General features: G+C 42.2%; 1 protein-coding gene across 9 annotated transcripts in view; it reads left to right on the forward strand.

Annotated features, from left to right (window-relative positions):
• Positions 1-16,418, forward strand: part of ACSL6 (acyl-CoA synthetase long chain family member 6) — an 80,068-nt gene that overhangs the window by 55,146 nt on the left and 8,504 nt on the right. For 7 of the 9 annotated variants that reach the window (XM_053376772.1, XM_053376774.1, XM_053376778.1 and 4 more), the window contains exons 10-16: positions 3,809-3,882; positions 6,943-7,020; positions 8,904-9,038; positions 11,132-11,266; positions 13,373-13,468; positions 14,508-14,580; positions 15,689-15,777. In XM_053376772.1, the coding sequence (XP_053232747.1) occupies positions 3,809-3,882; positions 6,943-7,020; positions 8,904-9,038; positions 11,132-11,266; positions 13,373-13,468; positions 14,508-14,580; positions 15,689-15,777 (680 nt within the window). Of the gene's footprint in view, positions 1-3,808; positions 3,883-6,801; positions 6,880-6,942; positions 7,021-8,903; positions 9,039-11,131; positions 11,267-13,372; positions 13,469-14,507; positions 14,581-15,688; positions 15,778-16,418 lie in introns of all 9 variants that reach the window. The other 2 variants (XM_053376780.1, XM_053376773.1) reach the window with 2 other exon arrangements.

A 16,418-nucleotide genomic window follows, 5' to 3' on the forward strand; every position in this document is an offset into this window, starting at 1 on the left:
GACAATAATCCACCAACAGCATACAAATCAATATGGCTAACCTGATCCAAAACACCCACCCACCTCACACACGAAAACAAAGATCACCACAGCCAATCACAAACAAACAATCACACCCTAGGCCAACCCCAACCTCTCTCACCACCAAAGGAACACAAGTGAACAACACAAGCAACGCTGACACCAAACTCTACATACATTAAGCATAATAGAAACACCGCCACCCGACCCCACCCCCATCCATCTCCCCTCCCTCCCTCCCCTTTCTTTTATTCTTTTTTTTCTTCTCCCCCTAATGCCTCAACAAATGAAACGGATTTGTAAAAATGTTACATGGGGGAAAAAATACGAGGCATTACACTTACCTCTGTAAAACAAGAAAATCCTTAATAAAATATTTTTAAAAAAGCAATAGAAAACTAAAGATAACAGAAACAATGAAATGCTGCCGCCCTGAAAAAAAAATCTCTGCTTGTATCTTTCTCCTTAAGCCTTTCCAACCAGAGGATGCAGGCATATTGTCCACCACCATAACCTTACTAGCCCCTCTTAGGAATTGACTTTGATAGAAAACAAAGAGGGCAAAGAACATTGTATGATGATTGTGACAGTTCTTTCAAAACTGTGCCAAATGTCCCTTCTGAAAACCTGCCATAACCAAGTGGTTGCAACCAAGTGATCCAAGAAGCTATCTACTAATTTTTATGACATTAATTCTGACAGGGTTGGAATAACTGATTCCAGTAAGATGACAAATGATAAAGTGATACTGTATTCTATAGTGGCAAGACATAAGAGTTGAGGTTGGACACGGCCACCCCCAAAGAAAAAAAGTTATGAATTGCCATGACTGAAGAAGCTGAGTTTTTCTTGTTTGAGGCAAGGCATAAAATATAACACAAATAATCTTTACATTTCTTCTCCTTTCTCAGAAATTCACTTTTATAATAATAATAATAATTTTTATTATTATTATTATTATTATTATTATTATTATTATTATTATTTTATTTATACCCCGCCCATCTCCGGCGGCTTCCAACAAAACACTAAAATACAATAACCTATTAAACATTAAAAGCTTCCCTAAACATGGCTGCCTTCAGATGTCTTCTAAAAGTTTGGTAGTTATTTTTCTCTTTGACATCTGGTGGGAGGGCGTTCCACAAGGCGGGTGTCACTACCGAGAAGGCCCTCTGCCTAGTTCCCTGTAACATGGCTTCTCACAGTGAGGGAACCGCCAGAAGGCCCTCGGCGCTGGACCTCAGTGTCCGGGCAGAATGATGGAGGTGGAGACGCTCCTTTAGGTATACAGGACCGAGGCCGTTTAGGGCTTTAAAGGTCAGCACCAACACTTTGAATTGTGCTTGGAAACGTACTGGGATATTAATCTGTGAACCTAACAATATTTTTTTTAAAAAAAACCTTCTTGATTGAGTCTTTTTAGCTACTGCCAAAGATGCTGAAACAGTCACTAGTGGCAATGAAGATCAATTATTTTATTAGTTATTAACTGTAGGACAAAAACTCTTTTAACAAGAACTCTGTGTGTTTTGCATATTAAGTTTTTGGAATTTAAAATGCTCCTAGTGTGTGTTAGGCTAAGTGTGTACAGACTCTGGTTCCACTTCCTGACCCACTTCCTGGCCACTGAGCAATGGAATTTTTCCCTAGGCATTTAGATTGTGTGCTGGTTTTGATCTGGATCTGATGGAAGGGCTCCAGGTGGCTGGGTGCTGCTGTTTGCATTGCACATTTACATTTAACAATGTCAGTGTGATGTTTTCCACAGCATGCTTTTGCTCTTGTATGAGTTGTGCAATACACCGGTCTAGTTCAGACATAATGCTACACCATAGCAATTAAGCACAGCTTTCCAGATTGTCCAAACACAGACATTCTGTGGTTAATCTTAAATATAGTTAGCAAAAGTAAGCCAGCTTCAGGGCATAGTTTAGCTTCCTGGTCTGAGGGCAAATCATGCAACCACCTTGCTGAAGCTAAGCAAGTGCAGCTCTGGTCAGTGCCTGGCTGGGTGAACCACATGTAGAGAACCACATGTACACTGGCTTGGGTTCCATGATGAAAGAAAGGTGAGCTGTAAATGTAGAAAAATAAACAAACATAATGAATAGTTTATGAAGCTGGTTTGTTTTTACCAACCATGGTTAAGACAAAGCACAGTTTTAGGGTTCAGTATTAAATGCTAAACCACAATTAATCTAAAGTGGAAGTGGAATCTGCTGATCTAGTTGTGGCTGTGTGAGAGGAGAGAGAATGAATGAGTGAGCAAGCCTGGGGCAGCTGGAGAGCTAGGTTCCTTCTCCTGGCAGGAAACCATTTTTGCCTTCAACATGACTTCTCTTCCTGCTTCCTGCCATGTTGAGGTGGCAACACTAGAAATTGAAGCCTAAATATGCTTGGGACCCTCCAGGACAGCAGGAGGGAGGGTGCAATGGCTGTAGGAGAAAAGGGAAATTTGTGAACATCGCTCCTCTTCATTGAAGCCTTCAGTGGATCAAAGAGCCTTCTGTGAATGGAAGTACGCCATACAAAATAGCCCTAAATGTTTTAAATAAAAATAATTATCATTGCTAGTCTAAACATCAGTCGGGGACTATCTAGGGTGTGAGACACAGTCCAAATCAGAGATTCGGAAACCAACCCTATTCTTTACCTTGGGGTACATTCTTCCCATATATGCACATACACTTCTGACTTGCCCTACAGGTGTTGGGCCAAGCTACGCAGTTTTAGTTAACACGGTTATTGTATTAACACAATTGATGATAGATCCATTGCTGCTAATTTAGATGTCACTTATGGACAAAATTCTGGCCAAAAACATGTTGCTGCCTGAGGCAAGGGGCAAGATGGTGCTGCCTCCCATATTCCTCACAAAAAAACCAAATGGATTGCTTTGGAGAAATCCCAGTGGGCGTCTTAAGCAATACTGAAGTAATGGTTTGAGATATATATAGCTATAACACACAAACCTTTGAAAGCATTTAAAAGCTGTTTGCTTTTCAAGGTAGTCCAGGAGCAAGCATGTTCATTTTAATGATACTTTAAATACTTCAAAATGAGGCCCCTTGGAGGAAAAGCTTATTGTGCCCTCTTTCAACACCAGATAGAAAAGTATTCCTCAGGGAATGGAAAAGGTCCATTGCTGGTGGTCCCTGGAGGTTTGTTTTGTGGTTACACACGGGGCTTTTTACACCTCCCTTCCATGAGTGTGCTTTCTTTAAAACTAGTGCAATTAAAGCATCTTAAATTGTTAAAGTGCTCAACAAATCAGCTGAGAATGTGCATCCTTTTATGGCTCACTGTATATAATCCAGAGGCAGTTTCCTGAGAGAGTTCAGTGGTGCTGGTTGTCTCCCTTATATACCACCTATAATCTTCCCTTCACTCTTTCCATGACAAACTTGTTTATGACAATAGTGTTCACAGAATTTCATCTGCATGATAGGCATAACGGAAGGGAATCCTGATTTAACTACAGCTGTGCTGGGATTTCAAATGTATGCACAGAGCTCAGTTTGGGTCACTGAGGTGGTTCCATTTTATCAGTGGTGGAGAACCTGTGGTGCTTCAGGTTTTGCTGGACTCCTCCCATCATCCCTGACCATTGGTCCTGCTGGCTGGGGCTGATGGAAGGCGAGAGTCCAGAAACGTCTGGCATGCTGCAGGTTCCTCATCTCCGTATTATGCTTTGGTTCAGAAAAAGAAACGGGAAATCCCTTTAATTCAACTTCGGAAACTCTTAAGTGTTCCTTTGATGTATTTTTCTTCTTCCATTCTCCAGGTAACCCTAAAGGTGCTATGCTGACTCATGGGAATGTGGTTGCTGATTTTTCAGGTTTTTTGAAAGTAACAGAGGTGAATATTCTATCTGATTTATTTATGTTGCAAAAAAAAATCAGCAGAATGTGTAACATGCGGTGAATCGGTTACTTTGATGTGGGAACAGCTACCGGATGTGAAACTGTCTTTTTGAGAGGTCCTCCTTGCCTTGGTGCATCTGGTGATACTCTTTCAAACAGAGCTGGGTTGAGTGTTTTTTTGCAGGATGCTGAAATCTCCAGATCCATCAAAATAATTCAAGTATCAGTTAAGATACTAGCCTACAACGGTCAGTGAGTCTTTTTCCTCCTAGAAAAGGTTTCAGAATTTTGTTCAAGTCTTTATCCTCTTTTGTATAAGGGTAACATCCCAACTTGAGGATAAAGTTAGAAATATTTTGGAAAGAGGGAAGCAAATCAGGGCTGAGCAGTGTGTCCTCAGCTTCAAAATGAGATAGCAGTCCGTGTTGCCTAAAATGGGTCACAGAACTTTGAACGCTTCTTCTCTTTGTGCTCTGGAAGAATTGCCAATAGGAATGTCATTTTCCATCATTCTCTTGTCTGTCTCTCTCTCTCTGTACTCCAGATTGGAGTATATACCATAAATGTGTTTCCTACAGTAAAGCTTCATCTGCATTGCTGAAAAACCTCAGTCTCGTGCAGTGCCTTATTAGGTGCACTGATAGTCCTTCCCATTGTATTTACCAACTCTTCTAACTGGTTGACTTTTGCTTTCTTAAAGCATGGGTCCTACAATTAATGCAGTAGCAGGAAGCATGGTGGGGCTGTGCCACTCACCTGACCTCCCTCCAGCTGAATCACTACTGCATACCATGATGATGAGGGACAGTGGCAAGGCAGTACAGTGCAAATGCACCAGCAGGAGCACTGTATTAGTTCTGCAGGCATGTTGGCACTGTGCTGATCTTAGTGGCATCTTGCTCCTTCCCCTCTCCATCCTAGTATGCAGCAGCGACTCAGTCAGAGGAACTTCAGCTGAGTGGCAGAGGCCTACCACGCTGTCAGCTTCTGTATTTATGTAAGTCATAATTTATAGGGGCTTACATGGATATAATCTCCTGTAAGACTGTGAGGAGTTATCACCGTAATATGAGAAGGAAATGTAATTGTAAAATGTAACCACAGGTGATTCCTTCTGTGCATTGCTCTTCTTAGTTTGAATCTGAAATAATGTAATGTCTTTGGAGGTTAAATGAGAACCTAGAATCAATGATGGGTTGTAAAAATAGGATCAAATTATCCTACATCAAAGCATTGTTACATCAAAGGATTTGTCCAGCCTTAGCAAGAATGTGTTGGACTGTTCATGAAAGTTTAGTACAATTGAGGAACATGTGCCATCAGTCTCTCCGTTCCTGGATGAATGCATCCAGAAGGAAGTTACTTTATATAGTCCTGTTCTTAGAATCACTAAACAGGATTAGAAACACCACTCCACATTTTAGATGTGTGATTTATGATCACTGTCGTTTCAGTTAGTTTGCCATGATTTCCATAGCCTAAATAAATAAATAGTAGGTTCAAGGTTGGTAGCTTAATTCTTTTTGCCATTCGTGAGCATGTTTAGTGTTACGGGCTGGGCTTACAATTCCGTAGCAGTTTAATTCCACGTTAATTACCCTTCAAGTGTCCTTATGGATAATGCAGATCAAACTCACTTTCCTTTAAAAAAAAAAATTGAACAAAAGAGAGGAAGATAAAAAGATGGCCTCTTCCAGTGAGAAAACTTTGTGATCATGGTAGCAAAAATCTGCTGGGTATTAACTAATGTTACATTATCATTTAAAGTTGATATCCAAGTGCCGATTTAAGCCATAGCAGGCGTCTAATACTTTTAAGTCTGCAAGATTAGTTCATAAGGTTGCCTTCTTTTTCTCTCCCTAGTAGGATTTCTATGCCAAGCTGCCTGGTAGGAAAAGTCTAATCTATTAAATTTTGGTTATCAAATTGCCTTTGTATCCCCGCAAAGTGTCACCTGCTACATTTCTATTGAAGAACATAGGAAGTTGTCTTATAAACTGAGTCCGACCATTGGTCTGTCTGTCTCAGTATCTAACACAGACTGGCAGCAGCTCTCCAGAATTTCAAACAGGAATCTTTTCCAGCCCTACCTGGAAATACCAGGGATTGGACCTGGAACTTTTTGCAAGCAAAGCACATAGGTTCTAGCACCGAGCCACAGTCCTGCTTACCAGGTAGCTTATTAGTGGCAAAAGAATCCTGCCAGGGAGAGGTGAGGATCCTGTCAACCTTATGATCCAATCTTCTGGTCTTGAGCTGTACTAATGCTCAAATGGGTATTTGGAAATAAAGTTTAAATCATTTGGCATACAAGGTGTGCAAAAAAGATCTGCTGTAGCCGAGTGGTGCCGGACACACTTTGCATGCAAAAGGTCCTTGGTTCAATTCCCAGCATCTGCCTGCAGGGCTGTGGAGGACTCCTGCCTGACAGTCTGGAAATCTGCATCCAGTCAGTGCAGAGCGATAGATTGTGGCTTCCCATGCTCCCAATTCAGGTGAATGTTGGCACTCGGCTTTGTTGTTTAGCAACCAGACACCTTTGCAGGAGAAAAGAGCTATGCCTTACCTTGGAATATCACAGGGCAACAGAAGTGTCAAGGACAGAGGACATGAAGCCCAAGCGCATTGGTCGAAGGGCATGCTCACCACCCAGCTCTCCGCACATGCTCTGCGCAGCGGAGAGCGCTCTCTGCATACGTCCCTGTGTTCTTCACCACTCCTGCTAACATAGTTCCATTGGTGTTGTGGCCTAACGCATTACTTCAAACACTGTTCTCTTTTTTCTCGCTTAATAATCTTTACCCCTTTTGCTCCTCTTGGTGCCATTTTTCTTTTTTATTGTTTTATGACTTTCTTGTTGTGTCTTCCTGTCAGTGTTTCTTTCCTTTCTGTCTCCCATGCCCTTCATCTGCAGAAAGTGATCTTTCCGAGACAGGACGATGTGCTCATCTCCTTCCTGCCTTTGGCTCACATGTTTGAAAGAGTGATCCAGGTAAGAAACCTGTCTAGACTGACCCGGGCCTTGCGGGGCTCCTTGTTTTTGTTTTTTTTCCAGAGTCAGTGGTCTCCTACATATGAGGATGCACACATTTCCTATTTGCCTTTAGCACACATGTTTGAGAGAATGGTACAGGTAAGGTCTTAGTGTCAGCGGAAGTCCACTAATTCCCCTTGATCAATGAGTCTGCTAATGGTCACATTTGTATGCCACACTAAACTGTAGTTTAGCATGATGCGCATAAGCTGCACTGAGCTGCAGTGTCAGGCTTACACACTCCTCCTCTGTATAGCTGAGAAAAGGAGTGATTTCAACATGGTCCATTTCCACAAGCCCAGTTCAAAGCATAGTTTCTGAAGCTGCATTGTTTAAACTAACCATAGTTAACATTAAGAACAGCTCTAGGTTTAGGCAACATGGGAAACAGCGCTTAACCAAAAGTGAAGGCTTTTGAACTCCTTCTCATGGCTGCATGGAAGTAAGAAAGGGGAGGAGACGGAAGAGCCTGAGGCAGGCATAGGCAAACTCGGCCCTCCAGATGTTTTTGGGACTACAACTCCCATCATCCCTAGCTAAAAGGACCAATGGTCAGGGATGATGGGAGTTATAGTCCCAAAACATCTGGAGGGCCGAGTTTGCCTATGGTTTGGGTTTTACCGTGGATTCAGTGGCTGCAATGTGGTTTGCAACTACGGCCTGTCTACTATAAAAGTAAAAACACTTACACTCCAGAAATGCCATGGGCTATTTGACAGGGGGAATTTTCAAGCCCCAGTTCTTTTGCACCTCCCCACCCCAGACTATGTCTCCCAACTTCCAGCTGCTGCAGAGCCTGTCTGTTGCAGCATAACAGGATTCTGACTGCTCCAAAACTAGTGTTGAAATTGCTAGTGGACTTATACATGACTGAATGAACATTCTTTTATTCCACTGACTTAAAGCTGGGTCTGAAGAAAACTGTCCCCAACAGAGCCTGAATCACAGCACCAAGTGTGGTTTTCCTTTAGCAAGGAAACAAATATCAACAAATAAAGGTCTCTTTTGAAGAAACTTTTATATAAATTTGAGATTAATCCAGTTACCATGCAAAAGAACGGAAAGGCCCAGAGGTTAAATAATAACATACTATTTTCTGAGAGAGGCTAGACATTGCACAACTCTTGAGAACAGATTTGGGGGTGGGGAGGAGAAAAATGCCTCCCTATCCCGTTCTGCTGAGATATTCCTTCTGTCAATGGACAGGCAGCATTGAGTACTCCCCTACAGAAATTAACAACCGGAGAGGCAGTTTTCACAAGCACCATAATGATAGTAGCTGCTGCCAGTTCATAAATCATCTGGTTCACATATTACATTGTCTATGCTAACATATACTGGGAAAAGTACAAGACCCTTTGCATGTAGGTGTCCTGGCTCCCACCCAACACACAGAAACCCTAATGTGTGAGTAAGAAGAGATGTTTATTCAGGCAAGTAATGGTACAAGGTCAGCAGAAGACAAAGAGTTCAGGAATCAGGGAATACTTTCAGAACTGGATGGAAGCAACAAAGATGTCCCGACAGGTTTCATGCCCCACCCAGTAACCTTTTAAAGGCATGGCATGCTCACTCACTCACAAGAGTCACTCACTTTGTAGGAATGTCAGAATTGCAACCACGTGCTCCTTCAGGGTGGGTGGGTCTGCTCCCTTCTGCGAAGGTGGCAGCTGCTTCTAGGCAGCAATACTGCACCCTAGGCTCCAGATTCCCTGTCTAGCAACGCCTGATCTCACCATTCAGGTCTCCTTTCAGTTTCCTCCTCCGATGTTGGGGCCTGCCAATCCAAACCCGATCCCAATCACACAGCTGAGATCTTAACATTATGACCAAATGACCCATACTAAATGACCCAGATCAAGGAGAGCTATTCATAAACATCCATATAATGCTTAAGAAAGCATTGTTTAAATGAGCGGGAAGAATAGTCACTATTTATGTGATTAAATTAAATTTATTTTTTTCTGCCTTTCCCATCACAGTCTGTAGTGTATTGCCATGGCGGGCAAATTGGGTTCTTCCAAGGGGACATTCGCCTACTGTCTGATGATATGAAAGCACTGCGTCCCACCATATTTCCTGTTGTGCCAAGACTGCTGAACAGGATGTATGACAAGGTAAGCCTAACATATGTTTTAGGGATTAAAACAATCTGTGATGGTCTACAGTCTACAGTGATGGTCTACCCAATGAAGTGGACCTACTGAATACTTCTTTTTTGCATCTTGAATTCTTTGGCTGCTTTGTTTTCCACTTTGCTGTAAACCAGCAGTAACAAACTTTCTCAGAGTTATCACATTTGAAAAGTGAAATGAACTCCCAAGTTATACCTAGTTTTGTGCATTTCTGTTTATTACATGTAGTCAGTATAACTTGCACATCCTCAGTATGAATCTCCCTTCTGTCTGATGTTGTAGCTTAGCAGATAGGATACTGACCAGAAGAAACTTGTGCCTCTAGTTCCAGCACCTATGCTTTTCTATGCCTAAAGATTATTATTGCTAGCAGGATGCCCAGAAGGTGAGCTTTGACTTGTGAAGGCATGGTCTGTTAATTAAAGCTGTTTCGCTTACTAAATTAATGTATTGGTTCACACAACGGAAAGTCTTAAAGTGATTTCAAGAAAAGCAAAGCACAAAATTACATTATAAAAATATTCATACAAACGATGCAGCACCCAGTCTGCTTTATCAGAGAAGCTCCCTTTCCACCGACTTGCAAAAAGCAAGTGTTAAGGTGTCATGTGCAATGTTATTAGGGCTGTTTGTGAGCGGGGAATTAGCATCCCAGTCATACTTAAAAACCTTTCTCCTGAGTAGCCTCAAGTTTCTAAATGCAAGCCTCCTCACTACTGGGCCATGGGAAGTTTCTGACAGGGAGCCACTGTAGACTCTTTCCAGCACTCTGTTTGTGCCTTGTTTGTAGGCAGGGAATGTGTACTAGGGCAAGGTGATGTCATCAATACGTTCCCAGCTGTCACCATGGACTGATTGGTGCTTTACATGCATGGGGTGCTGCTAAGCTGTGAAAGATACACAACAGCAAATTTTCCAGAGATGCTTCAGGAGTGTCTGTTAAGGGTTGACCTACTTTCTTTTTTCTAATGATGTTATGACTGCACTATGCTTGATTTACCCATCATACCCGGGAAACTATGAATGATACACATTTATTATTGGTACCCAGTTCTTGTCTAGGTTTTCTGTATCCACCCCCCTAGATACAAAACAGACTTCTAGATACAATTTATATATTTTTTGTTTGGAAATTGATTCAACGTTCTTTTTCTTTAATGAAATCTGATGTGGAAGGCAAGCATGTGTACATCATATTGCAACATTTGGCAGTAAAATACTTCGGGGTGGTGGTGGTGGGGCTGACTTCTGGTGAAATCTCGTCTATCTGGATAGGCAATAGAGAAGGGTGTGTATGTGTAGAAACCAGCCAATGATAACATTTATATTTATTGCTCTGTCCACTTCCACCTGTGGCCCCACCCAATCCTGGAATGTGGCCCTCAGCAAGGACTGTGTCCCGTGGGCTGCCGAAGCCTGTACATTTCTTTGCTTTTTCACATCTTAGCTGTGTACCAGCATTGTATACCTGAGAATGGATTTGAAAGCAGGAAAAGGAGCTTGTGAATCAACATACTTGAAGTTGTAATGGCAACATGAAAGAAGTCTGACTTCCACTCCCTAACATTTTTGCATGTGGGGCTGTTTATAAAATGATTTCTGATGAATCTTAGGTTGGTTTGACATGGAGATTTGCCATAATTGCCACTTCATAAAACATTAATAAAAATAACAGCCAGCCACAATTAGCTCATTAACAGACTGGGAACTGCTCTGCAGCAGCCAGATGTTTCTATTCTGTTGTTACAATATCCCCAATAATTCTATATAGCTGTGCCAAGCTAATTACACAATGGAAGCCCTTGGGATACCTTAATCTCTATACATACTTTTCAGTGATTTTGTTTTCCCTTAGAAGAGAACAGAAAGCATAATTCAGAGTGAATTGCAGCAGAAGAGCTTTATTGTTAACTTTTAGCAGTGGTATAGTTATGATTAATTCAAACAATTAATTATACTGCTGGCATCTGTGGAGCCCTGTCTGCTTATGCCAGTGATAAATTTGGTCCCGCTTCCCTTTTAAGCTGTGCAATCTTTTCTCTCTCCCTACGCCCTGCCATTCTGCATTCTCTTAGATCTTCAGTCAAGCAGACACCCCACTGAAACGCTGGCTTCTGGAATTTGCTGCCAAGCGTAAAAAGGCAGAAGTTCAAAGTGGAATAATCAGAAATGACAGCCTGTGGGATAGACTATTCTTTAATAAAATACAGGTAAGGATCTGGAAAAAAATGGGCACTTGTGCAAGGAACCCTTTACGAAAATGAAATTGTACATGAAACTAGAAAAATTACTAATGGGGGGGGCAACCTTTCCCAGGGAGCCTTCTTGCCTTGTAAAGGATTGGGTTTTGGCCCTAGCAGCAATTTTTATGGGTGAGGCCTTTGAATGGCATTGTTATTCAAATGAATGGGCTGAGTGGGTCCCAGTTACTGAATGGGTGTTTGCCCCCTAGCAACAGTTTTACTGTCTTTCAAAGGAGCAGTAAACCAGGAAGTCTCTTTCAGTCTGGATTTTAATCAAAACTGGAGAATCTGGATGCTCCCTGACTTAATTTTCACGTATGAGCCACGACACTGCCCTGTCTTTGCAACAGACAGAAGCAACTTGTTTAAGAGTCAACTAATCTTTCACTCTCTATCAGCTGTTTAGTTTTATGCAAGTTCACAAGTACCTAAACTGTGCAAATCACAGGAAATGTTGCTATCAAAGTGACTAATTCAGGATTGCTGGAGTAAACAAAGAGACCCCAAATAGGAGCCATTCTTCTTATAGAATCCCGATCCTCTTACTGTAAAAATTCGCAGACCAAAAGTGAAATTTAATGTAGCTTTAAGGAGATTGTTCATCAGTGCAAATATTTCTGCTTACCTGATAGAACAATCTCATTCCTGCTCCCCTGTGTGCTGTTCTGGGGTTACTTTCAACCCCCCAGAGCACATTTGGGAGCAGGGCATGAGGCAAGAAATGAAGCCATAACTAGAAACACAAAAGGAAAGCTTGGACCAGTAAGAAGCAAGATCATATTCAGAATCTATCAGAAGGTCTCAAATACATTAGTTAGAGTTTTACTCAACAGTACTTGCTCCAACCAATTGTGTACTCCTCCAGGAAAATGGTAATGATAAAAAATTAAAAGCAAGACACTAAAATACAAGGTTGTAGCCAGCTGTGGCTTTGCAGTAGTAGAAAATGCTTATGATTGTGTATGGCGGGGCATCCAATTTTCACCCATTCTTCCTAACTGCTGCACCTCTTTACCTTATCCCATGCTATTTGGAACAGCTTTGTAGGGACTGCAGTGGGTAGGGAAGGAATCCATGAAAATTGGATGTCATGGTTTGCATGAGGGTACACTTTCTGCTAGTGCAAAACCATCACTGGATACAGACAATCCAGTTTTATTAGAAATGAAAGCTGAATACTCTACAGCCCGTATTATGCATTCAGAACTACGCTCCCTCCCCACCCCATTTCTCCCAGACCATCATTCACCTAGGCTGAGGTGTGTGTGTGTTATGGTCAAGGTCAAGAATGTAGCTGTTTGCATGGTGAGGCCCTAGGCCCCGCAGTTCCATTAGATAATAAACACACAGACACAAATGTTTAGGTTAATGGGATAAAACAGGCCACAACTTTATTGGTTGCAGATGTGAGCGGCTTGGCTTAGGCATTGGGCGAAACCGGACTATATCCTGACTCCTGCACATCTGCAGGGAGTCTCCTAAGGGTAAACCACTGGTAGGGGGAGCCCTATGATATACATCAATTAAGAGCACCCCCAGGGTCCCCGATGGAGTCATGGCATGGCTTTGGACAGGAGCCACACGCCCGGGTCCCTTTAACAGGCTACCCTTAAAGTGGAGGGGCAGGTGGAGGCAACAACCTCCCCTCCCTTAAACAAGGCTTACCCAATGCCTAACCGCCACTCGAGCCCTAAAGGCTCGCCGCCAACTTAAATGGCTAGTGGCCATGTCCCAGGCCAACCTGATTGGCCAGCCGGGGGGCGTGATGCGGCCAGGAGTCTCTATGACTTGGGTGGCATCCCTCCACCCACAGATGGGTTACTTGGAGGTCCTGGGTGCACTCCTGCAACACTGACCCCCCCGGGAAGGGGAGCGGACTTTCAGCATGCAGTGTGATCTTCATAAATGTGGGAGAGGAAAGAGGTTTGGAAATATAGGCATAAACTATTCGACTAGATCTAACAGGTAGGCTGATCTTTGTTGTCCCTGAAAGCCCAAAGTATACTGTGCAAATATGTACAATAACTTCTTTATGCTACATGCTGTTTTTTCAAAGTTCTCTTTGCCCAACAGGCAAGCCTGGGTGGCTGTGTTAGGATGATTGTAACAGGAGCCGCTCCTGCTTCTCCCACTGTTCTGGGCTTCCTTCGAGCAGCCCTGGGATGTCAGGTATGTTGCACCTGTACATTTATCCAGTTGCACTTTTTATTTCCTAGCTAGAAGTTCTGCTACCATTAGGGAAAAGCTAGATTGTTAAAAATGAGCTGTGGTATTAACTAATAACACTGTGGGAACTAAGCACATCCATAATGGAAATAGGGAGAGTTAAGTATTAGGACCATATAAAGAGCCATGTTTACGTACAGCAAGTCCCTTGCAAAAGTAATAAGCTAATGGTAAAGATCTGATCAGAACTTGTGTCTAGATTTTAATTTAGATCAGGTGGGGGAGGTACTATAGACAGATTGGGGCCAGATTTGTCTGCCTTCCAGTTCTGTCTAAGGGGAATCCCCCTCCTTGGATGCCCCTGTGTTTCCTAGATACCATTGAAGATCTCCCGTTTTAAGAAACAAGTTGGATGCACCCACCCTTCTTAAATGGGTGTTCAAGGTGGCAGGGATGCTGAGTAAGACAAACCCAGCTTGCAGTGTCTTTCCTTTTTCTTTAGCAGCAACCACCAACAGGCCTTTTCAGGGGTGGGCAGAGGCCTGTAGCACTAAACTTGACCAATAATTGGCTCATGCCATTCTCAGCCAGCTACTAGTGGCTTTCCTAGCTTGCAGTACAAGTTCCAAAGTGCATCCTCTTCAGCTGCTCCCAGAGTTCCTACAAAGGAGAGATTTCTCCTCCATCTTTAATGTCTTTCTCCATCTCTAAATTCAGCAATCAGAAGCTATTATTGTACACAATTGTAATTTAGATTGTTTTCTTCCTGAGTCCCAACACTGGAGAGAAAAGTATTTATTGCTCATTTATTTATTTTTGGCCTTCAAATAAAATGGTGAAATTAGCATCATCTTGTTTAAATGATGCAGGCCTCTGAATACCTGTTCTGCCTCTGAATACCAGTTGCTGAGGATCGCAAGTGGGAGAATTCGGCTGTCCACTTGTCCTGCTTGAAGGCTTCCAACAGGGATCTGATTTGACTAGATGGACCTTTGGTCTGACCCAGTAAAGTTGTTCTTATTTTCTTACATGCTTTTGACAGGTCTATGAAGGCTATGGTCAAACAGAATGCACAGCTGGCTGTACCTTCACTACTCCAGGGGACTGGACATCAGGTAATAAACCAGGCAGGGTACTGAATCATCAATTAATCCATTGCCTTTTTATGCATTGTGAAATAATTCACAGATGAATAATAAAAACAGCTAAGAATAATTGTAAAAACAATACAAAAACCAAATAAAGTTAGCTGTGAAAACAGTACAAAATGAACATCAAAGACAGGGACCTTTTCATCCAGCTGGAAAAGCTTGTCTACCATTTCCCCACCAGAAACTACAGATAGTGGGCACCTTTCATATCCCAACAGAGATAAATGTTCCACAAAACAGGAGCAGCTGCACTGAAAACTCTGCTTTGAAATACTGTGGCTTCTGATATTTCAGAGATTTTAAGGATAAACTCCTGTAGAATGCAGTGGCCTACTAGGTTTATGAGGAATAAGGCAGTCCCTCAAGAAATTCTGTTTTAGAATGCAAGTTTAATTAGCTTATTTAAGCTTGAAAACAATTAGGTCAGAATCCTAAGATGCCATGTATGTGCGTGCAGGAGAATGATGTGTAATCGTGATATTCTTTGCAGCTTTGGGCTCAGCATTTTTCACTGCCAAAAAGGCAAGCAGCTTTAAAAACCAATCAGTGGTTTGTCCCTTTTCTCACTGAAACAACAGCTGTGCTCAGCCTAAACAAATGCTACTTACCAGTATGCATATATCATTTCTTTAGATCCCAGCTTCTGTGACTTACGATAATCTGTGGCCCTGTTTGGATTTTGTTTCCTCCTTTGGGTTGTCTTTAGAAAGAGATGAGCTCTGGGTTATATGTGCTCTTTCCCCTCACTCCTAATTACAATTATTATTTTTCACTAGACTAGCAATAAAACTGCATCTTCAGCAATGTTCAGATATTTTTATGATAATAATCTGCTGTAGTCGTTATACTTTTGTTTTTCTTTAATTTTTTTAAAAAGACACATGTCTCCTTGGCAAGAAGCCAGTGACTCGATTGCAGAGCAGTCTCCTTCGCCAGGGAGCACTGTGAACTGCACTGTCACTTTCATAAATCTATGTCGAGGGATTAGATCCAGCACTGGGCAGGTTGTTGGCCTAGATGACCTTTATGGTACCTTGCAACTTAAAAACTATCATCTCTCTGTGATTTGCAGGTCATGTTGGAGCACCTTTGCCCTGTAATTTAATCAAGCTGGTGGATGTTGAAGAACTAAATTACTTTTCTTCTAAAGGAGAAGGAGAGGTAACACGCACTCTTCCTGAACTCTTTGCTGTCTCACTTGTAGTTTAAAAAAGCCAATGAACCATTTTCCAGAGACAAGATCTGTCACTCCTTTACAGGAGATAGGAGGGTGCAGAGATACATATATTTCTCAAGAACATGACCAACAAGCTCAGGTGCAGGAGGAGTTTGCTCTGGTGCTCAGGAAGGCAAGCGAGCAAATCAGGCATTGGCTCTCATTCTTTCATTTCAGTACTGATGATCCAAACTTCATGCAGGGTAATGGCAAGAATTCCTGGAACTGACAGGAACTGGGAAGGGACAAGGTTCATGACATAACTCCTTAGAAGCCTAGTTTAGGATGAACAGCTAAAGGAAAACAGGCACAATGAAATATACACAGCATCCTTGGAGTAAGAAGGTGGCAGTGGAGTTAGACATTCATCTTGTCCTGCTGGCCAGGATTAGTATTGTGGTGAGGCTGCTTTCTGATTACTGTGAATAGGACTATTATTGTGCATTTGCCTTGAAGGAATGCAGGAGCACAGTTTGGTTTTGAACAAAAAACAGTTCATCATTAAAATATGGTTTCTTGGTTCTCAATGGAATAATTTGAATTGGGGGGGGGGGACAAAGAAGAGTGGCACCTGAAAGTCCAACAA

This window comes from Podarcis raffonei, chromosome 2 (assembly GCF_027172205.1).
Source record: "Podarcis raffonei isolate rPodRaf1 chromosome 2, rPodRaf1.pri, whole genome shotgun sequence".
Lineage (NCBI taxonomy): Eukaryota > Metazoa > Chordata > Lepidosauria > Squamata > Lacertidae > Podarcis > Podarcis raffonei.